Source organism: Pinus tabuliformis, chromosome 5_1 (genome assembly GCF_031772625.1).
Source record: "Pinus tabuliformis cultivar Carrire ecotype Pingquan chromosome 5_1, CPIR1, whole genome shotgun sequence".
NCBI classification, from domain to species: domain Eukaryota; kingdom Viridiplantae; phylum Streptophyta; class Pinopsida; order Pinales; family Pinaceae; genus Pinus; species Pinus tabuliformis.
The window spans coordinates 636,135,565-636,163,510 of NC_142305.1; the positions used below are offsets into that span (position 1 = coordinate 636,135,565).

The following is a 27,946-nucleotide window of genomic DNA, read 5'->3' on the forward strand; positions in this document are numbered from 1 at the left end:
CAATCCTGAAATCCTGAAAAACTGATAAGTCTGCTGGATTTTGAATGAAATCTAAAATTCTACTTTCTCCATATGAAATCCAATGAGAACGGAACCACTCTCAAACATCCTGAGTCATTTCATGGTAATTTTAAAAATTTAAGTAAAATGATGAAAATGAAGATTAAGGAGAATGTCACTTTTACTTTAAGAATTTAACATTACCATGAAATTTGAATAGCATATCAATACTAGGAGAGGGGAATGGACCCCAAATAGCACTTAACCAATTTAGAAAACACCTTGGAGTCCCCAACAATCAGCTAAATGTTAAAAAGTTAAAAAAATTTAGAAAAATCCCTGTTTTTTTGGGTGATTGGCCGGATTTAATGACTCAGCTGAGTAGATGTGGAAAGGGCCGAGTTGGCCAAGTCAACCATGACTTGGCCTCCCGAACCATTTCCTCCACCAAGTCATATTTCTGGGCAATGAAACGGATCAACTCGGTCGTTTCCGTTTTGAATTGGCCGAATTTTAAAACTATGATATATATAGCCTCAAATAGCTCACATACCATTGAAGATTGGTGCCTCAAATAGTTTGCATACCATAGAGAAGTGTGCCTCAGACATCCGAATTTCTCTTCCACAAAAGTTGCGAGTTGGTTACCAAAATGGTGGAGCGATAATGCCAATATATAGGTGTTTGTCCATGCGAAGGGACATGACCCTTGGGCAGGCCGACTTGGTCAACTTGGAGACACTAAAATATGGTTTAAAAATTCAATTTTCTTTTTCTTTTAAATGTCCAAATAGGACATGATAAAATAGTTTTCTTTTGACTCAAATAAATCTTTTTGACTCTTCTACAAAATCATAATGATAAATATTCATTATGAAGACCGAACCTAGTCACAATTTCAACACCTTGTTTGATATTATGAAGACCGAACCTAGTTAGTATGCACTTTGTTTGATCCACTTATGTCAATGTCGGACTGGGCTGCAATTAAAACAGTGCCATCTAACAACCAGTTACCAACCACACTGAATTTGCTTCCGCCTTCTCTAGTGACCATTGATAATCCACCCTCAAATCCTCTCTACTCTGATATTGGATATAAAACAAACCTTATATTCAAACAGCATCATCAATAGACAGAAGTAAGCAGAGAAAGACAGTCAAGACTTTTTACTCCTATTCTTCTTTAATTGGGGGTGGTTTCAAACAGACAGTTGAACAACATAACTAACCACCTAACCACCCATGAGACTTGGCAGATGCCAGGCTACTCCTCTCAACAAACTCTACAATTGGAATAACCTACACCCAAAATATTTTGATGTGATATAGCTGCGGAGTACTCAAGAATGTTTAAAGCGAGTTATTCTTCCAGTCAATTTTAAAGCAGAAGAACCATCCTTCCTTAGAACTGTAATCCAGGTAAAGATGAGCAAGTCGCCGTCAACTGATATTCACTTGGATTGAAGAAGATAAAAAAAAACAGGTACATCTTCCTTACACCAAAATGGTCATTTAAACAGTAGAAAATCTAAAATAGCATTCCTACTGCATAGTTCTTGAAAAGCAACACAGTTAAGCTTTCCTAATTTAAACTGGAAACTCTCCAGGAACTACTGCAGAGATAATCTGGAATATTTCAATGGAAATTAGATGTCTCCCAAAAAATTTAGTCATCAGGAATCGTCATGTGATCACATTTTAGGATCCCTTCCTATCTTGCGAAAGGCAATGATTGACTTGCGCCATTCACGAATATGAACCTACAACCCACCAGAATGAACAGGCTTCAGTAATCTAACAGTATAAAGGCTTTTAATACAAGTCTAAGACAAGCTTCATAACACAACGGAAAAAATTGTACATAGAGTCATTAATCAGTCTTTAAAGAGAAAAAAGGATAATATCAAATACTGATACAAGTCTGACAGAAGCTTTATGCATATGTAAGAAGGGAAAATCAACGTACAGCTGGGAAGCCAGCATAATCACCAGGTTCATCAATATTCTTTGTCACACAACTCTTGGCTGCCAATCGAACCTGTCACAGAAACAAAGGGCATGTCACATCACAATTCTTTTGTCAGGTCATGGGTTCTGCATTGTGAAATCAATGTCAACTTAATAATTAAATGTCCATATATTTGTAAGTTTGTATCCAAATTTCCATTGCTATAACTCTTACGTTGCATTAATCTCCCCCGGTTTCGTGACTGTTTAGATAATTCACGTATTCTCTCTTCTATCAGAAATTTACTTAAGGTTGTTTATTAGTTTCACTATCAAGAAAAATTCAATGACTTGCATGCTTAAATATTGTCAAATAAATTTTAGCTGTTTCACAGAGCTTTTATAAAAGCAAGAGAAATTTACAATAGAACTATTGCTAAATGTGTTTAGGCCCTAGGGTAATATGGAAGTACACATAACTTTTGAAGGGGTCTTCATAATTGTAATGATGTCATGTAATCATTGGACTTGTCAAAAGATTACTATAAGAAAATATTTATTTTGTAAAAGGAAAATTATTTATTATAAATGGGTTTCTTGCCCATTGGTTTATTGTCCTAGGTCAAGCACCCATTGTGTGCTCTAGGGTCTTGTGCAAAGTCAAAGAGTCAAGTCATGATGTAATAGCCCTTGTGTGGCTCAAGTATCAAAAGAAAGAAATATATTTTATGTACAAAGTTAAGTCTAGAAGCCACCAAAAGATAAGTCGGCCAGCCCCTTCATGTCAGCCTAGAAGAGGCCTAATCCGCCCTCAAGAAGCCTATAAAAGAAAGAGTTTGACCTCATTAGGAACACACACAAGCAACAAGTTTTTCCGAACTGATGAAGAGCAAGAAAGAGGAGCGAAGTAGCCAGAAGGGCAGCGAAGAACAGGAGGGATGAAATTTTCTGTGTTTGACATTTCTACAGCTCAAACGTGCGAATTTCTTGGAGAACACTCGGGTTTCCTCAGATCTGACTTTGCAGAGATTTCGTTGGGGCTTCGATGGCTTATCTTTTGGGTGGTTGGTTTTGGGTCAAGGTCCTGGAAATCTCCATTGAATTGATTCTATAAGGAAGAGCTTCTGGGTTTCCTCATGTGGGGTTTTGCCCTGGCTTGGAGCCTATCTCTGGTGTTCTTTTGTGTGCATTATGATCTTCTTGTTGGCATTTGTCTTGATGATAATCTGAACAACATAATAATGAAGAAGCATTAATCTGATATCACAAGATAGTGTCAAGTTTAATGAGAAATCAATTAAGAAACCCTAACTGCTTCTCTGCCCTAGATTTCTCAACATGGTATCAGAGCTAGGGCTTTGAAAAAAGAGCAGAAAAGGAGATCAGATTGGCACCAATTCAGCTCAAGAAGGTCATCTATCTAGGACCGAGCTCCTAGAGGAGGATCGAATTTCTGGGCACTCAAGCTAGCCCTATTTACAGGGACAAGGCCACAGGCATTTACAAGAAGAGTGAGGTTTGTTGAAGGGCATACAAGCCCTGTTCTGGAGCACTGAAGGGATGGTCTAGCAGCCCATTCAAGGCCGAGCAGTTTGTCAAGAGGAGCAAAGTATTGTGCATAAGGAACAAGGTCTGAAATTGTTACCAAAAGATCTGAAACCTCTGTGATTCCTCAGACATCCAAAATTCAGAACAACGTGCATACTGGTGGGTATCTGAATCTCATTTTTTGAGGATTAGAAGAAGCCTTGTTAAGCCAGTGAAGGGATCTATTTATTATAAGAAAAGATCAAAGTGATTGGAGGCCTAATTGACCTAGTTGGAGGGCTAATAGCATAGCTACAGCCTCTTTGGAAGAGAAGCTGAGTCTCCTACTAAATTCTGAGCATACGTCATGAGGTAAAAATCTCTGATTTCGTTGGAGGGTATTGTTGACTTCGTTCTGAGCATAAAACAACATTGGAAGCATAAGTATCCAAAGGAACCAAAGTTCTAAGCATAAGTATCATTGTAAACCGAGACCTATTCTTCATACATGCGCACCAAAGTTTTGAGCACATCCAAGTTGCAAGTCTAAAAGAAATTCTGAGCATCAAATTCCATATTTCAAATAGTATCAAGTAGATTCAAATTGAAGGCCTAATTGTAAGGCTAGAAGGAGTCACTTCAGTAGGAGCCAAGACCTCCTATTATTTTAGGACATAAGTTGGATCTTCAGTCACCAAGAAAAGGAGTCGAGACTCCTATTTTGATTTTGCGCATTAGGGAGACCTAGATTGTATTAGTTGAAGGCACATTAGGCCTATCATCAAGCTACAGTCACCTTATAATTCGCTGACCTGTGTACAAGAGAAGAGCCTGTGGTATGGGATCCACGAAGGTAGGAAGGTTCTGTGTATAACTACAGTGACGAAGATTGGCATATATATATATATACAGTCCGATCCTAAACAAGGAGACAGTAAGCCGACCTTGTGACATCTATTCTGAGCATATAGATATGTATTATTTGAAGTCTGAACAGTATTTCTCCTCCAAGGCATACTCACTTATGTTGAAGATATATTCTCCTACAGCAAGGACTTGCAAATGACATTCGAAAAGACTGTCAAGGAAAGCTACAGACAGTGGAAGAGATCATCTTACATTGATAGTAATAAGTCCTTGTCTCAAGAAGATTGGAGAGCAAGGATAATTGTAAAGATCTCCAGACAAGATCTTCTAGACGATTCTAATGGTTGCACAACAGTAAGAGTTGCCATAAAGAAAGGGAGAAGAGCTTCTAAAGGTAAGGAGCCTAGAGACTATTGAGAAAAATCTAGAAGCTGGTAGATGCACCTTGACTTGATGTACACTTGACATCCAGAAGCAGACCTTCTATGATCATGGAGAACAGAGGTACGTAATTGTAAGGTATGTATATTCCTTTGTTAATGGTTTAACATGAAACGTTGTAGGGTTGATTGTATGGTTCCAAGGGTTTGTTGTTGAAAGTTGATATTGGTATTGATATCTAGGTTTGAAAAACCCTAGATGGTACATGTGAAACCCTAGCTATATGGAAACCCTAACCCTCATTCACTTGTTCCCTCATAGAAACCCTAACCCTTGATTTCTAGGGATTGTGAGCAATCTAGAACATGTGACAAGCAGTGATTGATAAGGATGATTAGTTGTATATGACAACTCGCCCCAAGATCTAGGGTTTGCACTTGAAAACCCTAGGATTCCATCCTCTAAGATCCCATGGAAACCCTAAATTGTCAATATTGACATCATGCTTTTGTTATCATATATTTTGCTTGGTTGTGCTTGTCAATAAGTGTTGCAGGTACAACATAAAGAAAGAAAAGGAAGATCATATGGCAAGCATGATGAGAGGAGGGAACTATGAGGACCCTATAAATGATAAACTTGGTAATCAAATTCGATCCTTGGGCACTCTAATATAAAGATTCATGTATGAGAATATGGTTGCCTGATGAAGAAGATCGTCTAGAAAAATCTGTTGATAGCAGTCATCTAGAAAATTATAGTAAAGAAGCTCGTGCAGCAACTAGTTAGTGAGGATCACTCGAAGATCCTCCATTGAATGACTTCATGGAAATATTTCTTCACCTAGTGGAAAAAGGACCATGATGATATTGCAGACATTTTCTACTCTCTCAGATGTAGAGCAAGCTTCCTAGAAGTTTTCCAGTACAACTGCAACATGATGAAGCCTCATCGCCAAGATGGGGAGCATTTTGAAGAAGACAAGATGACCAACTGAAGTAAAAGGTATGTATGTGTTGAGATTCTCCCTTGATTAGTTAACTCATGTTTTCAGTTTACATGAAAAGCAGGTTGTTGGTATGTGTCTAGTATATGTATGTGCCTTGAGAGACAATGACGATGGTGTATATAAGTCATTGTCTCCCCAACATTGTGCTCTAATCTAGAGGAGAGATATATTAGTGTTTGTAGCATCGAATGTGTTCTAGTCTCGAAACTTTGTGGAGAGGCTAGAGCACAAGAGTTCTCCATAATCCATAAATTGTTTATGGAAATTCCACCTAGTAGTGTCTTAATTAGATTATTAACCTATTTTTAATGTTTCCTAAGTCTAAACTTAGTAGAGCTGGTTAGTTAATCAAAATTAATTAAGATAAGGTTAGGATTCTCTAGAAACTCACATGGATCGACTCTGATATGATCTTGGCCCTTGATTAAATTTTAACCTTGGTCTTTGGTGCTCCAACGGAGGATCATAAGAAGAAGTCAATGGGTAGATGGAGAACACACTGAACACACTTGAGACACTTGGAGAGTTCGATTTTCTAGAGTAGCAGTAGTTGGCTACCGAAAGAGTTCGAGCTTTAGAAGGAAGCAGAGACAGTGAGGGGCAGAGGAAGATTTCCAGATCTAGCGAGTGCATTTGCAGAGAGGTCGAGATAGCCACAGAGGAATTGCGCAGAAGCCTCTAAGAGGCAATTCAATTTGCAGATTCGGGATGTCGTTTCAGAGTTCTGATGGCAGAAGAATTTCACAAAAGTCGGGAGAAACGTTTCCAGAATCAGTGGCAAGCTGAAGAGACAGCTCAATGTGAGATCCAAGCCGTACAGATTTGTGCCTACACAAAGGGTGACACAAGGCAATTCATAGATGGGTTTCAGAGACCGGTCTTCAGTGTCGGATTGCTTGTGGGGTGAGGAAAATTCCTCACTAGATTTTTGCCGGTATTTTTCTCTGTAGGATTGCCAGTTTTCGGCATCCAAATTGTACTCAGAATTCCTCACTTCTGCATAATAATAAAAGCCTCAGTTATTGCACCAGTTTTCCCAAGTTAGGTTTTCCCAGGGACATTTGTCCAAAAATAATTGTGTTAATTTTAATGTGTGTCCTAGTATTTTCTCAGTTTCCAGCGCTATTTTCTTTCGCAGTTTATTTCTGAAGGTTATAGTGTGAATTATTCAATATTTGTCGTAGCAGATAAATTGTTAAATTAATTAACAATTACAAAAATAATTTCTAGTTGTTGCAACAAGATCTCATACTTGGAATTTTCACATGGTATTAGAGTGTGAGTGATCAACCGAGAAGCACAGAAGCAGAGAAGGGAATTTCGTTGCTCAGAGGGAGCAGTAGGCCAAAATTCTCAAAGGTTGTGCAGTACCTTGATAAGCAGATCGAATTGTTGGGGCAAGGATTCAATTTACAATTACAGGTTGGCAAAAAATTTGATTTGCCTAGAATAATGATTCTGACAGTCAGAGGGAGGAGCAGCAGCTCAGATTTTCGCTGAGCAGATTCCTTGGTTGGATTCAGAGGGTTTTGCAGTAGCAGAATCAGCGTCGGGTGGAAGAGAAAAGCACACACAACAAAAGGAAAATTTCTCTCAGGGGACTTCGGGCTTCAGAAGTTCGTTTTTCCAGCAACAGATTGACAGTAGCTAAGTGCAGATTTCCTCACTCCAGAAGGGAGTGCGTGTAGTAGACCCAGCAGCCAAGCAAAGGGAAAGAGGGGGTTTTTGACATATTCAAAGATGGCCACAACAAGGCTTAGAGATCAAGATAGGTTGGAGGGAGCCTCTAACTATGTCATCTGGAAGGCTAGGATGTCCTTCCTTCTAGATGAATATGGCCTAAAAGCCTATATAGATAATGTGGTAGTAGTTCCCCAAGATGCAAATCAACTGAAGGAATATAGGAAGGATATGGCGAAGCCGAAGCGTTGATCCTGGATGGAGTCTGGGACCATATAGTTTCACATATATCTAGCAAGGATACTGCCAAACAGATGTCGGATGCTCTCCTGAGCTATATTAGGGTACTTCCAAGCAACGGAAGATGTTCCCTGGAAGAAAAGTTGAGATGCACCAGGATGCAAAAGGGAGAAGGCATAGATCCCATACCTCACCAAGATTCAGTATGTCTGAGATCAGCTTGTAGCTATTGTGGCAGCGCCTCAACCATCATAGCTAATACAGTTGGCATTGAATTGTGTCTCGGAGGATTGACAAGTCTTCGTCCAAAGTATATTGGGCAGAGACATGCTACCAGGATGGGACAGGATTTGGTTCAACTTGCAGTAGGAGGAGTTGAGGCGAGCTTTATTAAAGAGCTCCATCAATGGCAGTAGTAGTAGTGGATCGAAGGGTGTAAAGGAGGAGGAGAATGTGGCCCTAGCATCTAAGGGTTCTAGTCAGGGGCAGGAGGAGCAAAAGAAGAAGAAGAACGACCTGTTAAAGAGCAAGAGCTTCAGATGTGGTGAGCTCAGTCACTACAATATGCAGTGTCCTCTCAAGAAGGACAAGCAGGCCCAGCAGGCAACATCAACAAAGATAGACAAGTTTCCCTCCAGCTTGGAGGAAGACTTCACAATGATGGTAAACATACCTCCAGGAGTGAGGTGGGGAGACTTAGAGTTGTAGTCCAAAACTGGAGATGTTTGGATAGGGTCCATTGAGGTGTCCTCCTCATGGATCATCACCTTGCTACAAGGGACCACAGTACTCAGTAGCAAGATGGATCACTGTCAGTAGTTGCAGATAGATTCTCGAGTGACAGTTGCAGATACTAATAGCAGTGAGATGTTGAGGAGCGCAGTATAGAGTCAACAGCAAAGCAAGAGGCTCATTAGCAGAATTAACAACAACGTAGATTCTTCAAAGGACAGTGCAGTAGCTAGTAGTAATCAGAACTCAAGAGACAGATGCAGCAGACATAGCTGATTCAATATTTTGGATGCTTCTCAGTAGCAGTAGTTGCAGTTGCAGCAGCAACATATGAAAGGGAGTTGTAGTGCATAGGAAAAGTTGGTAGCAGTATGGCAGTGTCAGCAGCATCATAGATGTAGCATTAGAGTTGCGTAGTGGTTGGTGCGCAGTATGGCCAAACGTCAGCAACATGACAGGAGGTGCTTCAAAGACAAGGTGTTGTGCAGAGTGCAGCACTAGAACACAATCCTTGCTAAGAGGGAGTGTTAGTATTTGTAGCATCGGATGTATTCTAGTCTCGAAACTTTGTGGAGAGGCTAGAGCACAAGATTTCTCCATAGCCCAGAAATTGTTTCTAGAAATTCCACCTAGAAGTGTCTTAATTAGATTATTAACCTATTTTTTAATGCTTCTTAGGGTTAATTAATCATTATTAATTAAGATAAGGTGAGAATTCTCTAGAAACTACACAGATCAACTCTGATATGATCTTGGCCCTTGATTAAGTTTTAATCTTGGTCGTTGGTGCTCCAACAGAGGATTATAAGAAGAAGCCGATGGGTAGATGGAGAACACATTGAATACACTTGAGACACTTGGAGAGTTCGATTTTCAAAAGGACTAGCAGTTAGTTGCCAAAAAAGTTCGAGCTTCAGAAGGAAGCAGAGACAGCGAGGCTGGAGGAAGATTTCCAGATCCAACAAGTGCATTTGCAGAGAGGCAAAGATATGCACAAATGGGTTGCGCAGAAACCTCTAAGAGGTTGTTTGATTTGCAGATTCAGGAAGTCGTTTCAGAGTTCTGGTGGCAGAAGAAATTCACAGAGGCCCAGAGAAACATTTCCAAAGTCAGTGGCAAGCTGAAGAGCTAGCTCAGTCTGAGATCCAAGTCATGTGGATTTGTGCCGACGCAAAGGGTGATGCAGGGAAATTCATAGAGGGGTTTCAAAGACCAATCTTCAATGTCAAATTGCTTGTGGGGTGAAGAAAATTCCTCACTAGATTTTTGCCAGTATTTTTCTCTATAGGATTGCCAGTTTTCAGCATCAAGATTGTGTTCATAATTTCTCACTACTGCATAATAATAAAACCCTTAGTTGTTGCACCGTTTTCCCAAGTTGGGTTTTTCCGAGGACATTTGTGCAAAAATAACTGTTAATTTTTATGTGTGTGCGCTAGTATTTTTTCAATTTGAGAGCTATTTTCTTTCACAATTTATTTGTGAAGGTTGCAATGTGAATTATTTGGTATTTGTTATAGCAGATCAATTGTTAAATTAATTAACAATTAGAAAAATAATTTCCAATTGCTAAAATAAGATTTCAGACTTGGAATTTTCACAAGATAGAGTTGTTAGTCAAGGCCTTGCTATAAGACAATTTTGGTTAATATGATGGGATGCACTAACATAAGTTGAAAAGATAGCTTATGAGATGGCTTACCAATACAACTCTTGTTTTGAGAACTCTTCACTGGAAGCAATGTCCTTGCACTTGTGGTCAATTATGAATACCTTCCTAGTTAAGAGGGAGTGTTGAAGATGTAACTAGTGTCGGTCTTCATAATTGTAATGATGTCATGTAATCATTGTACTTGTCAAAAGAAAAAGAAAAGAAAATATTTATTTTGTAAAAGAAAAATTATTTATTATAAAAAGATTTCTTGCCCATTGCTTTATAGTCCTAGGTCAAGCACCCATTGTGTGCTCTAGGGTCTTGTGCAAAGTCAAAGAGTCAAGTCGTGTGTAATAGCCCTTGTGTGCTCAAGTATCAAAATAAAGAAATATATTTTATGTACAAAGTTAAGACTAGAAGCCACCAAAAGATAAGTCGGCCAACCCCTTCATGTCGGCCTAGAAGAGGCCAAATCTGCCCTCAAGAAGCCTATAAAAGAAAGAGTTGGACCTCATTACGAACACACACAAGTAACAAGCTTTTTTGATCTGATGAAGAGCAAAAAAGAGGAGCGAAGTAGCCAGAAGGGCAGCGAAGAACAAGAGGGACGAAACTTTATGTGTTTGACATTTCTTCAGTTCACACGTGCGAATTTCTTGGGGAAGACTAGGGTTTCTTCATATCTGACTTTGCAAAGATTTCATTGGGGCTTGGCTGGCTTCTCTTTTGGGTGGTGGGTCTTGGGTCAAGGTCTTGGAATTCTTCATTGAATTGATTCTATAAGGAAGAGCTTATGTGTTTTCCCCATGTGGGGTGTTGGCCTGGCTTGGAGCTTATCTCTAGTGTTATTTTGTGTGCATTATGATCTTGTTGGCATTTGTCTTGATGATAATCTGAACAACATAATAATGAAGAAGCATTTATCTAATATCACAAGAAAGTGTCAAGTTTAATGAAAAATCAATTAAGAAACCCTAACTATTTCTCTGCCCTAGATTTCTCAACAATAACTACATCAATGATATAATTAAATTGATGAAAATTAATATGACTGCACTAATTCAAGAAGAGATTTACATATGCACAAATCTAACATAATTATGTAATTAACATGTACTATTATTATCACGGACATGAACCCAATTTACTATGTGACAATACCTAGAAATTAGCATAAATGGCAACTATAAAGGATATGTATCAGCTGCAAGCTTTGTAGTCATCCAATAATTATTAATAATTGTTGCCGTTAATTTACATTCTTAATCTAGCTCTCATTCATGGTCTATCAATGAACTAATACTAGGTGTAAATATTGTTGAAAATGTAACTAGTATCAGTCTTCATATTTGTTGTTTGGCTCATGACATTATGTAATTCTTATGTATTTGTCAAAAGAAGAAAATTATTGTAAAGATGAAAGAAGAAAATTATTTATTAAGCATGGGTGTCAGGTTCAAAGATATTTGTCAATAGGTCTGTTGACCTCTACTGGTCAACTACCCATGCAGTCCACCCCCCCTTTGCTTGGCAGAAAGGGGCAGCACCTGATCTATGTGTCCGAGCCATCCTGCAGTCATCAGCAGCTTGATCATTTTGATTGTAAACCCAGTCTGCATGTATGAATTGTAAATAATCTTAGCAGACATGAGTCGTGTATGTGTATTGCCTAGGTGGACCTAACTTTCTAGCGGTAATCTACATCCCGGAAGGTTTTTTGTCTCACCGATCCATGGATCGGCAGAGTTTTCCTTCAAACCTGACCCCAAAGCCGGGATGGATTTTTTCATTAGAACTTTGGGAGAATCCTAGTGTGTTGATCTGCTAGATTATAGTTGTGTCGCAGAACTGGGTGTTTTGTGAGGGTCTGTATTAAGTGGGTTTGTCCCCTTGAGATGTAAATTGTAAAAAGTCATCATGAAATGTGTCTTGAGGGTTGAAAATGTTTTAAATCCCCTCGTGAGTCCTAAGTCCTAGGTCCTAGGTGATGTTTCCGAAGGCTTAGTTCGATGATCCATTTAAAAAAATGAAATAAAATAATAAAATAAATAAAAAATTTATAAATTTAAAAAATGAAATAAATAAAAAATAATAAAAAATTTAAAAAATCTAAAAAATAAAATAAAATAATAAATAATAAAAAAAAATTTAAATAATAATAAAAAATTAATTGAATAAATCGACGGATGAGATCAAGAGATGCTTGATCCTCATCAACGGTCGAGATCATTTTTACATGGATCATTCGAACTAGCCGTTGGGATCATTTCCTTTATATAGGGTCTTAGGTGGTCATTTCAGACAGATTCGATCTGTGAGTCTAATACTGAAGAAGCTCTCTTGTAAATCTGTTTCTGGTTAATAAAAGAAGACTTTGGGGTCCATATCTTGCTGGTGTTACTCTCTTAAAATGCTAAAACATCATTGAAGGAAGTTTTGTGGGCGTTCGGGGAAGTTCTCGGCTGAACCAGCCAACTCCCGCAAGCATTTTGTGTTGAGCCCAGTTGGATTTGATCCTGGGTCTATCATTCGATTTATTTTTTCTTAAGTTTGCATGAGAGATTTTCTGAAGTTCTTCACAGTGAAAACCTAAAATTTATTTTTCTTTAAAATGTTTCTGTGCTTATTGCCGAATCTGGCTGTTAAGGGGCCAAATCTGTAAATTAATCAGCTGTCTAGGGTTTTAAATTTTTGCTTATATACAGATTTCAGATTCAGGTTTTGTTTTCTTTTGTTTCCTTGGACAGGGTTTTCCTTCAGGGGTTCACCAAATATAAATTTTGAAGAGTTTCACTGTTTTCTGGGCAGTCGGCTTGCTGCTCATTGGACTATCATCAATCTTCTTGCCCATTGCATCAACTGTATGAAAGATTATTCTGAAATCGATTTCAAACCTCTGACAACGCCAGCAACCTGCACTTCAATTCAAATATTTAAGGCTTTCATCGCAGAAATAAGGATTTCTAAAAGCGTGAGCAAGAGCGTATTCATCTCCGACGCATGAGGGTAATTTATTTACGTTTCTGCAAAAAGGGGCGATTCAAAACCGCCATCGGTCACTGCATATCCAGATCCAGCATCGTGCCCATTTCTCAACGACGGAAAAGTATGCGTTGATCTTCAACCCTCCGACGGTAGCAGGTAATAAGTCTCAGGCTTTTGACATCGAACCCATCCACAAATCGTTCTCCTGATCACCGTTGTGAGGGTCTGTGTGCGGGTTACCAGGATCTACTGCTCCTCTGCCAAAGGACGTTCACACCACCGGCTCAGTTGAGTTAGGAAAATCAAAGTTTCCTTGCAGAGAAATCGAATGAGTTTTAGGCCATTACGCTCAGATCCTTGGTTCAAATCGAGGTTGATAACACATTTTGCTGGGGTCGCACGATACGTTCACACCACCGCCTCAGTCCTTTGACTCCGTCGCAGGTCATGCTCCGATGCTGCGGTAACAGTTAAAATCTTTTTCGCGTTTCAGGTGAGCTCCCCGTATATTCCATCACGCATCAAAGGTATTGCCAGGTTGTATTCCAAATTCGTAGGTTTTATTAGGTTATATGTCAACGTTTTGGATTATTGGATGCATAGCGTAGGTTAGAGTAGATAGCATAGGTTAGCGTAGTTTAGTTAGCTTTAAATAAATAAAAAAATTGTATAGTTTTTTTTTATTAGCGTTTAGATCAAATTTTGTTAAATTTTAATTTGTAGATTTTAATTTTTGTAGTAAATCGTTTTCCTTTTTTTATTTTTATCATATGAAAATTAAAAAATAATAAAAATAAAAAGATTTATTTGTAAAAGTAGTTTAGATTTAGTTTTACATTTTTATTTAAGTTTTAGACTTTTAAATTTTAATATAGATTTTTCTTTTGGTTTTTGTTTAATGATAAAAATAAAAATAAAAATTTCTATTTTTAGGCTTGGTTAAATTTCGATTTTGTTTTGTTAGGATTTTGATTTGTTTTAGTTAGATTTCTAGTTTTCATTTTTTTAGATTTTATAAAAAAAAAAAAAAAAAAAAAAAAAAAAAAAAAAAAGATTTAAATTTTTTTTGAAAAAGTATAAAAAAAATTTGTGGAAAATTCTCTTCGTCAGATCCAGTCATTTTCGGGAATTGTCGTATCTTTCGTGCTGAGATCTAAATTTTCAAGTCGAGATGCGAAATTGATATCTGGTTAATGGTTATGATTCATGGTGGTTTAAAGCATTCATTTTTTTGAAAATTCTCAATTGCTGGATATCGTTTTGGTCATTCTAAGAGCATTGTGATTTAGCTGATGATAGATGATTGCTGTTCATGGTCCATATTTTTTAACAAGTAATCGTTTTAACCACAATCTCTTAAGGCACTGGTCTGCTAAATTAATCAAATCCATCGAGTGCTTTTTATATCGTATCTCGTGTCTCCCAACCAACTGGTTGACAGTTGGTCTCATCATCTCACAGGGACTACCCCCCTTAGCCAGGGAGACAGGCTCAAACGGAGAGACCGGGGATCAGAGTGACAGCCCCCGGTCTGAGCGTTGTCGTGCCAATCCGCGCGACAACATTTTTGGCGCCGTTGCCGGGGATAGAGTTTTTCTGTCCTTGGTGTTTCAACGACTTTTCATCATTCATCTTCTCATCTCTCATTTGAGCTGGCAGATTCAAATATTTTGGCATCTTTTCATCACATATCAGCAGCATCTCTTCGGTTTTGTTTCTTGTTTGGGTGGCGACTCCATTTTTCTCATTTTTCCCAGACAAGAAGCTTTCCTCATATCTACTTGTGGTTACTTCTTGGATCTTAGAATCAGTTTTATTGTTCAAGTGGCGACTCCACTTCTTTCATCTTTTGATTTTCTTGAGCAAAGAGCTAGTTCTATCATCCATCTGATCCCTTATTGTTCATCATGGAGTATTCATTTAAGCCATGTCGTTTTACTGAACGTCTCCATGATTTTCCGGAAGATGCCCTTCCTGAATTGCCTATTTTTTCAGATGGTGATCCAATCGCTGCTAAAAGGCATATTGACTTGTTTATTCGCTTCATGATCATATATTGCAGACCCCCTCAGTTTCATCATGGTGATATCAAAATGCGTCTATTTGTCCTTTCTTTAGAAGATGATGCTTTGAATTGGTTTAACAATTTTCCTAAGGATTCTTTCTCTTCTTTGGCTGATATTATCAATGCTTTTGAAGATAGATATGGTTATCCAAACAGCTTGCCTTCTTCCTCCAAAATTGTGCAACAGAATGTAAGTAATTTGATAGGAGGTCCAGCTGAAAGATCCCAGGACGATTCTTCATGTCAAAATGTGTCATCCACCGAAAATATTGCAGATCAAGTTCATGATAGTGAAAAATCAGGGACAAATGACAATGAAAAAGAAGAGCAAAAGCAAATTATACGAGATCTAATGATGCTGGTAAGAAATATGGAAATCAATCAAACTAATTATGTCAATGATGTGAAAACTTTATGCACTCACCTGGAGAAACGTAATAGAGAGATTGAGGTCACGCAAAACCAGCATGCTAAGGAAATTGAGGCCATAAAAACTAATTATGAAACAGAAATTAGAATCATGCAAAGCAGGTTGTCGATCTTAGAGGAAAATATGGTGACCATGAAAACTGATCATGATAGGGAAATTGACTCTATGCAAAATAAGCTATTAACCATGGATGAGGAAATGACCATCATGACTTTCAATCATAATAATCAAGTGGCTGACATACAAGCAAATCATAAAGAAGAAATAAATTTTATGCAGCATTGCTTGATGGACATAAAGGAAGTGAATGATAAAGTAATAAAAGACATGCAAGAGCACCATGCCAGACAAATCAGTGTTGTAAAGGTTGAACACTCTAGTCAGATAGATGCATTTAGAATACAGGTTCAAAGGTTTCAGCAATTGGAAGATGAAAGAAACCAGGTGACATCAATAGATCAGGAGCCTTCTCATGTGCTGCAACAAGATCCATCTTATTATGAGGAGGTTGTTGATTCGATTGAAAGATGGTTAATCGAAGGTGATCCGGACAGACTTAAGAATGATAAAGATCAGATGCGGGCTAAAGAAAGACATATCATGCATACTTCATCTGATAGTTTTGAAACAGAAAGTTCCAGGTCATCAGTAATTCCACCTACCAGAAAGAAAAAACGTAAGAGAAAGAAGATGAGACGAAGATTTGATACATCAGACGGCCGTGAGCAGCTTGATTTTCGGATAGGAAAAAGTCCTACCATATGCAAAATTGGACATGGCACATCCGACAAGCAGCCCACAGATTTGCCTGAAAGCAGGCAAATGCTCAGTATGCACTATATTGAACACATCTGATGCCGTAGGGCATCCTTTTGTATCGTATTTCTAACCCTACTCCTTGTTTTTCCGTATTTTCATTTCTGCTTTAGATAGTTAATAAATGAAGAGCTTTTTTTTCTTTTCTGTGCTTAATGTATATGCTGATTTTTGGATGGACGCTACTTATTTTTGTGTTGTATGGATGCAGATTCTGGATTCTCACATTCCTGCAAGCAGCAACGTGTCCCCAAGTGGAGCCAGATGTTGACCTCTACTGGTCAACTACCCATGCAGTCCACCCCCCCTTTGCTTGGCAGAAAGGGGCAGCACCTGATCTATGTGTCCGAGCCATCCTGCAGTCATCAGCAGCTTGATCATTTTGATTGTAAACCCAGTCTGCATGTATGAATTGTAAATAATCTTAGCAGACATGAGTCGTGTATGTGTATTGCCTAGGTGGACCTAACTTTCTAGTGGTAATCTACGTCCCGGAAGGTTTTTTGTCTCACCGATCCATGGATCGGCAGAGTTTTCCTTCAAACCTGACCCCAAAGCCGGGATGGATTTTTTCATTAGAACTTTGGGAGAATCCTAGTGTGTTGATCTGCTAGATTATAGTTGTGTCGCAGAACTGGGTGTTTTGTGAGGGTCTGTATTAAGTGGGTTTGTCCCCTTGAGATGTAAATTGTAAAAAGTCATCATGAAATGTGTCTTGAGGGTTGAAAATGTTTTAAATCCCCTCGTGAGTCCTAAGTCCTAGGTCCTAGGTGATGTTTCCGAAGGCTTAGTTCGATGATCCATTTAAAAAAATGAAATAAAATAATAAAATAAATAAAAAATTTATAAATTTAAAAAATGAAATAAATAAAAAATAATAAAAAATTTAAAAATCTAAAAAATAAAATAAAATAATAAATAATAAAAAAAAATTTAAATAATAATAAAAAATTAATTGAATAAATCGACGGATGAGATCAAGAGATGCTTGATCCTCATCAACGGTCGAGATCATTTTTACATGGATCATTCGAACTAGCCGTTGGGATCATTTCCTTTATATAGGGTCTTAGGTGGTCATTTCAGACAGATTCGATCTGTGAGTCTAATACTGAAGAAGCTCTCTTGTAAATCTGTTTCTGGTTAATAAAAGAAGACTTTGGGGTCCATATCTTGCTGGTGTTACTCTCTTAAAATGCTAAAACATCATTGAAGGAAGTTTTGTGGGCGTTCGGGGAAGTTCTCGGCTGAACCAGCCAACTCCCGCAAGCATTTTGTGTTGAGCCCAGTTGGATTTGATCCTGGGTCTATCATTCGATTTATTTTTTCTTAAGTTTGCATGAGAGATTTTCTGAAGTTCTTCACAGTGAAAACCTAAAATTTATTTTTCTTTAAAATGTTTTCCGTGCTTACTGCTGAATCTGGCTGTTAAGGGGCCAAATCTGTAAATTTATTAGCTGATCTAGGGTTTCAAATTTCAAAATTTTGCTTATATACAGATTTCAGATTAAGGTTTTGTTTTCTTTTGTTTCCTTGGACAGGGTTTTCCTTCAGGGGTTCACCAAATATAAATTTTGAAGAGCTTCACTGTTTTCTGGGCAGTCGGCTTGCTGCTCATTGGACTGTCGTCAATCTTCTTGCCCATTGCATCAACTGTATGAAAGATTATTCTGAAATCGATTTCAAACCTCTGACAACGCCAGCAACCTGCACTTCAATTCAAATATTTAAGGTCTCGGTTTCTATTTTGGCGAAGGCGTGACTGAGCTTTCATCGCGGAAATAAGGATTTCTAAAGGCGTGAGCAAGAGCGTATTCATCTCCGACGCATGAGGGTAATTTATTTACGTTTCTGCAAAAAGGGGCGATTCAAAACCGCCATCGGTCACTGCATATCCAGATCCAGCATCGTGCCCATTTCTCAACGACGGAAAAGTATGCGTTGATCTTCAACCCTCCGACGGTAGCAGGTAATAAGTCTCAGGCTTTTGACATCGAACCCATCCACAAATCGTTCTCCTGATCACCGTTGTGAGGGTCTGTGTGCGGGTTACCAGGATCTACTGCTCCTCTGCCAAAGGACGTTCACACCACCGGCTCAGTTGAGTTAGGAAAATCAAAGTTTCCTTGCAGAGAAATCGAATGAGTTTTAGGCCATTACGCTCAGATCCTTGGTTCAAATCGAGGTTGATAACACATTTTGCTGGGGTCGCACGATACGTTCACACCACCGCCTCAGTCCTTTGACTCCGTCGCAGGTCATGCTCCGATGCTGCGGTAACAGTTAAAATCTTTTTCGCGTTTCAGGTGAGCTCCCCGTATATTCCATCACGCATCAAAGGTATTGCCAGGTTGTATTCCAAATTCGTAGGTTTTATTAGGTTATATGTCAACGTTTTGGATTATTGGATGCATAGCGTAGGTTAGAGTAGATAGCATAGGTTAGCGTAGTTTAGTTAGCTTTAAATAAATAAAAAAATTGTATAGTTTTTTTTTATTAGCGTTTAGATCAAATTTTTGTTAAATTTTAATTTGTAGATTTTAATTTTTGTAGTAAATCGTTTTCCTTTTTTTTATTTTTATCATATGAAAATTAAAAAATAATAAAAATAAAAAGATTTATTTGTAAAAGTAGTTTAGATTTAGTTTTACATTTTTATTTAAGTTTTAGACTTTTAAATTTTAATATAGATTTTTCTTTTGGTTTTTGTTTAATGATAAAAATAAAAATAAAAATTTCTATTTTTAGGCTTTGGTTAAATTTCGATTTTGTTTTGTTAGGATTTTGATTTGTTTTAGTTAGATTTCTAGTTTTCATTTTTTTTAGATTTTATCAGTGTGGAAAAAGTCCCGATAAAATCGGGATTTATTCCCCAAAACGCGATTTTTTCAAGAAAAGGATTAAATCGGCCGATTTTTTGCCGACTTTTTAAGAAACGAAAAAATCGGGATTAAATCGAAAAAGTCGGGATTAAATCGGGACTTTTTCCAAAAAATCGTGGTAGTTTCTTTAATGATTTTTTTTTCTTTGAAAAAATCGGGATTTTATTGAAAAAGTCGGGATTTTATTGAAAAAGTCCGGATTTTTTTAAAAATGAATATTTTTGTATTTTTTTAATTTTGCCGACTTTTTGCCGACTTTTTCGAAAAACTCCCGACTTTGCCGAGTTTTTCAACTTTTGGACCCTTGCCGAATTAATCCCGACTTCGACTTTTTCCACATTGGATTTTATATAAAAAAAAAAAAAAAAAAAAAAAAAGGATTTAAATTTTTTTTGAAAAAGTATAAAAAAAATTTGTGGAAAATTCTCTTCGTCAGATCCAGTCATTTTCGGGAATTGTCGTATCTTTCGTGCTGAGATCTAAATTTTCAAGTCGAGATGCGAAATTGATATCTGGTTAATGGTTATGATTCATGGTGGTTTAAAGCATTCATTTTTTTGAAAATTCTCAATTGCTGGATATCGTTTTGGTCATTCTAAGAGCATTGTGATTTAGTTGATGATAGATGATTGCTGTTCATGGTCCATATTTTTTAACAAGTAATCGTTTTAACCACAATCTCTTAAGGCACTGGTCTGCTAAATTAATCAAATCCATCGAGTGCTTTTTATATCGTATCTCGTGTCTCCCAACCAACTGGTTGACAGTTGGTCTCATCATCTCACAGGGACTACCCCCCTTAGCCAGGGAGACAGGCTTAAACGGAGGGATCGGGGATCAGAGTGACAGCCCCCGGTCTGAGCGTTGTCGTGCCAATCCGCGCGACAACAAGGTCAAAGCACCCATTGAGTGCTTCAAGGTTTTTGTCATGAGTCAAGGTCTATGTCATTGTGTAAAACACCCTTTTGGGCATTTTTATTTTGAAAAGTGAAAAATTAGTATTGTAATTATTATAGTGTCTACAGGTTTCTATGAATGAGTTGGCCAACCAGCTAAAGTCGGCCTAGAGAGGGTTTGAAGAGCCACTTGGAAGGCTATATAAGGATAGACTTCGACCTCCATTGAGTGAGACACAAGCACACATATCTTCTCATTTGTTCTACAGCTAGAAGAGGGAGCGAAGGATTATAAAACCTGGTGAAGTGAAGCATAGGAAGGAGGCTACCCTAGAATAAGTTCGATATATTTTTCTACCTATGATAGCTTCGTTTTGCGAGGTACCTAGGGACCAGGGTTACCTCATGTCCAAGTTTGTTGGAAGTACCATATTTTGCTTTTCTAAGATTCTCAAGGCTAGAAGAGCTTTCTTGTGGAAAGATCCTACATCACTACCATTGGAGATCTAGCTAGTTGACTTGTGTCATGATCAAAGCAACTTGTATTGGTCTTGGAAGACTCCTTTGAAGTTGATAAGAAGTGGTTTGTTCGGGTTTTCCCTAGGTTGTGGGGTTTTTCCCTAGCATGGAGCTTATATCTTGTGTTTCTTGTCTCCTGTGATATTCATGTTTATGTTGGTAATTGTTTGATGAAGAAAAATGAACAAAAAATAATCAATAAGAAGCCAACAAGTTCACAAATAATTATCAAAATAAGGAAAATCATGATATAACTGCATTGCCTTGATTTTCCAACATGGTATCAAAGCAAAGGTTAAAAAAAAAGGTCTAAAGATCACGTTTAGTTGGGAAAGATTCGTAATTGGAAAAGATTAGTTGACAAAATCTGGGCATATAAATGATCCCTGTAATGTACAAAGCAACCTAATCCACAGTGGCTTGTTATACTATATGCAATACCATTGAAGAATGATCGGTGGCTCATATGGTTCAATGATCTGTTCTTATGGTTCGCTTGATTGCATGTATCTAAGGCCTGTATAATTATTTTGGCTCACAATACTGAGCGGCACATAGACATGTTAGTGGCTTATAGACCTTACTTTGAAGTTCACATATTATGTTCCATGAAATAGTGGCACAAAGGCACGTATCTATTAATCAATGGCATCATATATAAACTCGCATCGTATGGCTCATTACACAGATCTAAATGAGGTCGCTCTATCATGTGCTATATGATCACTACCTAAGACTTGTCACAAGGCTTGCTTTAAAACCTCAGGCTCATCCTCTGCGGTTTTGTGGCATTGGCTCGGAATATTTTGAGGCTCGCATACTTTGTGATGATATGGTGGCATCGTATGATTCATAATGTCATATACATGGTTCGCTAGCTAATATATGACAGAACCATACATCGTATTACTTCAACGGTGATTTCATTTCTTTGTGGCACATAGAAGTCACCAGTGGTTCGGTGAAACATCGTTCATGGCTCGTTCAATTGGTATCGCATTTTTGTGGGTCATTGAATATCAAAGGCTCGCATTTCAAGCTAGCACTGGAGGATTCTCTATGGAGCACACGTTTTTCAGGAAGCTCGTAATTCCTGTGTCTCACATTCCAGAAATCCGCAAAACAAAGACACATTTTTCCAGTGATTCGATTTATATACATTTTGAATGTAGCTCGAATCATTACTTACGAATCACAAAGCATTGTGGCTGAGATCATTATGGCTCAATCTATTTATAGGGGTTTGCAAACTTCTTTTTGGCTCGCTGCTATGACTACAATCCACTGCACGTTACTATAATATTACAGTGACATCGAAATCGTCTCAAATACACTAGAAAAGGTGACAAGAAAATTGTCTTGGGAAAAGCACGAGTATGAGAGTCTGCAACGTTATCTTCATTTCAAATACAAAAAGAAGTGACTTCTATAAAGCTGACCTAAAGATAATATAAAAATGGGCAATGGACTATGAAGATCTCGACTCTAAATTGTTGAATCTCACAATGACACCGATCTACAAAGTCGACAAAGGTTGTAGAATGGTATTATAATGTCTCAATGAGGCCTACATCAAGTCCATGACACTATGTTCCATGTAAAAACAACGAAGACTTGAAGATATGGTGTTTCTAATGGATCTACAGGTGACAAATTGTGTAGTGTGACAAGTAGCCATGAAACTTTAGAAGGAACCGAAATACTTGAGCACACCTATGGAATAAAAAAAATAATATTTGAAGGTTGGTTTAACCCTACATAAAGTCAAGGGCAGCTCAACATAGGCGAAGTTGAGGTATCAGTTTCAAAGATCAACACTGGTTGAAAAAGTGTTGAAGGACTGGATTTTTGAAGGTAACATTGCAAAGGTACGTAAAATTTGTTTTATAAGAATTTTATGTTGTAAGTAAAGATCGTGATTAAGGTTTTGTAGCATATTTTGCATAATAAAAAACTAGCGTGTGTAGATCATTAATTAATTGAAGGTTTTTAGGATCTAGGGTTCATAAACCCTAGACGGGACTTGAATTAGAAATCCCTAGTAATATGAAAACCCTAACCCTTGAAGCCCTGGCTCTTGAGCTCTAAAGTCTTTGCAGATTTAAAGTTTTGAAAGAGAATCTAGGATATGTAGGAAAACCCTTGCAAAGGATTGAATGTCAAATCCCTAGGTGTAGAGGTTTCCGCTCAAAGTAAAAACCCTAATAAGTATTCGGTCTTGGGATATCTAGGGTTTGTAACCAATGTTGAAAAGTGCAACTAGGTTCGGTCTTGATAATGACATGTGTAATTGTGATTTTATGTAATTAATGTAAAGAAGAAAAATAAAATTATTTTTGTAATGCTTGTCTCATGGCTTTCATGAGCAAGGAATTTTGTTTTTAGTTAAGGCTCCCATTGTGAGCCCTTAGGATTGGTCATAAAGTCAAATTGAGTCAATGTCATGCATGAAGTACCCTTCTTGGGCATGTTACTTTTGTAAATGAGTCAATGAAAGAGTCAAATATTCTCCAAGACCAAGCTCAAGCACCTCCAACAAGTCGACCTGAACATGGAAAGATGAACCTCCACCAAATGGCATGTCAGCCTAGGACTCCTTCAAGTCGGCCTCAAGATGGAAAGATGAACCTCCACCAAATGACATGTCGACCTAGGACTCCTTCAAGTCGGCTTGTGTACATGGGAAAACCACTATAAATAGACAGCTCAGCCTCCATTTGAGAAAAAGGAATTCGATAAAGGTCTGAAGCAAGAAGACATGCGAAAACACATAAGAAGAGCCTCCATCCAAGTGAAGAAGAAGGGATCAAAAGCCGAGTTATTTTGGATCTGTTTTAGGGTTGTTTTTTTCATCACACATGCGAAGGGATCTAGGGTTTTGATCTGCTGCAGATATGACGAATTGCGGTCACACCAAAGTATTTATGATTGGTGTCAATAAGGTCTATTTGGAAGGTCGAGTTCACTAACAAGGCAAAGAAGCTATAGCGAAGGCATAGAAGGATAAATCTCTCCCTGATCTCCTCCCTCATGTAACCTAGGGTTTCTGAAGGGAAGGTCGAAAAGTTGCAGAAATTACAGGTGAGCCGAATTGCAGTAAGGATGAGGTTGCAGTGAAAGTGTTGCTAAGGTCAAAGTTGAAGACTAGAGAGAAGCTACAAGGACAACGGTGACTTGGTCTTGGAAGAATCTTGGTCAAGGGTCTGTGTCTAGGTCTTGGTATTCTGAATTCATCAATTGAAGCCTCTATAAGAATAAGAATTTGTTGTGGATTTTCCTCCCAAGTGGGAGAGGTTTTGGACCTGGCTAATCGCCTATACTCTGTGTCTCTTGTCTCTTTATTGTTTATGCATTAGTAGTTGTTTGATGAAGAACATGATAATAATCTAAGTAAAAGAGAATATCCTAATCTAAAGAAGTAAAAAGCATTTACAAGCAGTTATCATTAGAAGAGAAATCACCTAAACCCGATACCCTAGATTTCTCAACATGGTATCAGTGCTAAGGTGACAAAGTCAAGGAAAGGCATCTTATCAAGGGACACTCAAGGATCAAAATTTCAAGAAAGACATCAAATAAAATCTAAGAAGATCATCTTGGAGTCGAGATCTACAAAGAAGTATCAAAACCCTAGGATCGAAGAAGAAGTCTACACCAAGAGAAGTCTTGGGATCCTCAAGTCATCAAAAGAACCACAAAGACCCTACTCAAGATGAAGGGACTTATAAATCAAGTCTTTTACTAGGGAAGCAAGATCAAGGACGTTGTCATCATCTTCAGAAGTTCTAATGCAATTTCCTCTCATTGAAGGAAGGACCTTACCATTATAGAAGATCATCCAAGAGAGAAGTCATCATTTATAATCATCAACAAGGATATCTCCATCAAAGGATCTAAAGCAGTGTTGCACTAATCGTGAAAATATCGCGATAAATTTTTTTTATCGCGATTTAAAAAAAAAAACGATAACATCGTGCGATAAAAATGATTTTTATTTTTTTATCCGATTTTTTGGGAAAAAATCGCGAAAAAATAAATAAATATATATGTATATATATATATATATATATATATATATATATATATATGAGGAGGAGGAGGTGACCCAAGCTACCCCTGTCACCAGTAGAGGACCTGGTCTATCTCCTGTAGCTCCTAGTTCTTCAGCTTCTAGAGCACAACAGAGTCTACTACCAACTCCACCGACATCTACATCTAGAGGGGCAAAGGAAATAAGTTGTATTAGACTTTAGTTATTTGGTTCGTTTCATTGTATATGACATTATGACTCATGATATGAGATACATTATTATATTTTTTGTTGATATTTTGAGGCTGAGTTGGGAGTCATGAGTCAAGACTTACTATTCAAGACATGATTCACTGTTATGTGTGATGTGGCACTAGAAATGATATTAAACATCTTATATATTAGTTCTTTTATCCTATTTATGTGTCAATGTATTTATTTTAGGTTGTAGATGCCTTAGATATTAAAAAAATTGAAAAAAAATTAATATTTTTGTATGTTACGATTTTTTCCCGATTTTTACTGATTTATTCCCGATTTTTACGATTTTTCCCGATTTTTTCCCCGTGCTGATTTAATCCCAATAACGATTAGCACAACATTGATCTAAAGTGATCTCCTTCTTTGTGAAGTCAAGGATCACCCTTGAAGAGATCTATCTTCATCAAGGAGAAGTTCTATATCATCTATATTATCATCAAATTCAAGGAGGCAACGAAGTGGAAGGAGAATCTTCACAAGTAAGTATATTTATGTCTGAATCTGTCAAAATGTATTTTTGCAAGGAAAGCAACAAATTGGTTGGGGCTTCAAACTATCTTGCATGGAAGAAGAAGACAGATCTAAATCTCATTGAAAATAAGGTGATGGATCATGTCAAAGGATCTATCACCAAACTAGTGAAAGAAGATGCTCAAGCACTTGCAAAGTTTATGAAAGGAGAAGTGAGGTCTCAAAGAATTCTCATAGAATCCATCAAGGATCCCCTCATTCCATATGTATCTAAACTCGACACGTCAAAAATATATGACAAATTGGTAGAGTTATTTTCTATAAGCACTGCAGGAGAAGTTATCTATCTAAGGCAAGAACTCTACAAGCTAAGGATATCAAAAGAAGAAGGAATAGCCTCATACTTTATGAGGATATCTAAAATAAGGGATCAACTTCAAGATCTAAGAGAAATAATATTTGACAAGGAGATGACCACTGTAGTACTAAATATGTTACCTAAGGAGTGGGGTAACTTTACTTCAAGTATTTATGGGAAGAAAGTAGCTACTCCATTCTAAGATCTATGGTCTCTATGCAAGAGTAAAAAAACCAAGTTGAAGGCTAAAACTGATGTGGGGACAAGTGAGCAAAATCAAGCATATGTTGCTATGACAAAGAGAAGAGGAAATCTTGGGAAACTTGGTCCTCAAAAAAGGAAGAAGAACCTAGCTAAGGTTCAATGTTATGGATGTCAAGAATATGGGCATTACAAAAGAGATTGTCCCAAGCTCAAAAAGGACAATAAAAGCGGTAGAGAAGAAGCCCATATCACCGAAGAAGTGGAGGAAGCTGAAAAGAAGTCCAAGAAAGAGGAAGTAAAATATCTCTACTATGATTGAGATAGGCTTCCTCATCTAGTTCTTTTCAAGTTCGTGTTTTTAATTTCTGTTGTAAGATATGGCTATCATAGGATGCAGCATGGCATCATAGAAGCATTGAAAGCAAGTGCTTGTGACATCATCATAGAGAAACATGAAAGATGGCTGAAATAGAAGTCTATGGAAGTCACTGATGGAAGGATATAGCTCTTGGTAACCTCATTACAAGCATAAGTGGCACCTATGGGAAAAAGAAGAAAAAGTCATCTAGTACCAAGCTCATCATACATCAGTCAAAAGGAAACATCTGCTGGATGAGGATACTCAAGATCCTCTATTGGAATCTTCATCGAAAGGTTCACCAATCAAAAGGAACATCAAGAATTCCATCTTATGGGAATTCATGGGATGATGGTATGATTACAAACGAAGTGAAGAAGATCAAGGGATTGAAGCTATTTCAATCAAGGAAGTCGCTGAAAGGAAGTCTAAGATGACCTGAAGGAAAATGAAGTATGTATGCTTGTATTCGATATTGTAGAGTCATGTCATATGGTTGTAGGTAACATGGATAGATGCTCTATCTTGAGAGAATAATCAATAGAAAGGATCTCCTCCTTTGAAAGGATGCATGAAGGCGTCACACATTGTCTAGATAAAATCAACATAATATGTCATCATATGAAATATGAGGTGGTTGACAAAATTGGAGGAACTAAGACTGGAAGTTCCAAGAAGGAAATGTGTGAAGAAAGAAAGGAAGAGATCATGAAATATGCAACTATGAAAAAGGAAATCAACATCCTAGGACTGAGAGATTTGACTAGGATATCTCCATGGAAGTTATGAAGACTTTGATGAAGTCTGAAAAAGAAAGAGACCCTTGACAATATATATCTTTTGGAGATGAGTCAATATGTATGCAAGATGCTGATGAGAACTAGGAGATGTCATGATGAAAGACCATCACAAAGGTAATTTTAATTTAATATTCTTTCCTAATTTTTGAATGATATCTAGATGGCTTGATGTAGGGCTGCCAAGGGAAGAGTCATGGATATCTTCCACCACTGATGTCCATATAGTAGGATGAAAGATCCTTAAGGAAACGTGGCATGAAAAATGCAGCATGGCATGAAGGAAGGCCAAATATTAACTGATGGATCACTTTCCGATGAAAGGAATAAAGACATAACTGACTTGTGATGAAAGTGATGGATGCTCTGTGCCCTATGAATAAATCTCGTAAAATGTAGACTCCTTGAAAAAGAAGAAAATTCATGACATCAAAGGAAGGAGTTCTACAAGCAGCTAGTTGTCCCATGATCTACACCTAGAGAGTTGCTGGAAGCAAGTACCTAATCAAGAGGGAGCTTGGGTACATTCCTTTATGGAATGGGTTGGTCATCCTTGGTTAAGAGGGAGTGATAGTTGTGGTTCTCTATCTCATATGTCATGCACTAGACCAAGACTAGCAGTTGTAAGTCTTAGTGAAGGCCATGAGGAGAGAGATAGACACATCATTCGTGTCTTCACTTGGAAGACAGAATGGAGGATTGGGTAAACGTCTGGCATCCGATACTCTTTGAGGATGAGTTAGGGCATCCAAGATAAGAGTAGTCGCAGAGGACAAATATTCCTTGAGGATTGGGAATCCAAGACAAGAATAGTCCTGGTGGAACACACCCTAA

General features: G+C 37.7%; 1 protein-coding gene across 1 annotated transcript in view; it reads right to left on the minus strand.

The window, feature by feature from the left end:
- Window positions 1–1,556: 1,556 nt before the first annotated feature.
- Window positions 1,557–27,946, minus strand: part of LOC149166568 (putative UDP-3-O-acylglucosamine N-acyltransferase 2, mitochondrial) — a 154,285-nt gene continuing 127,895 nt past the window's right edge. Inside the window, exons 6-7 of the mRNA XM_089431363.1 lie at window positions 1,970–2,041; window positions 1,557–1,763 (exon numbers count right to left, since the gene is read on the minus strand). Of these exons, the coding sequence (XP_089287489.1) occupies window positions 1,695–1,763; window positions 1,970–2,041 (141 nt within the window). The 3' untranslated portion in view covers window positions 1,557–1,694. The remainder of the gene's footprint in view (window positions 1,764–1,969; window positions 2,042–27,946) is intronic.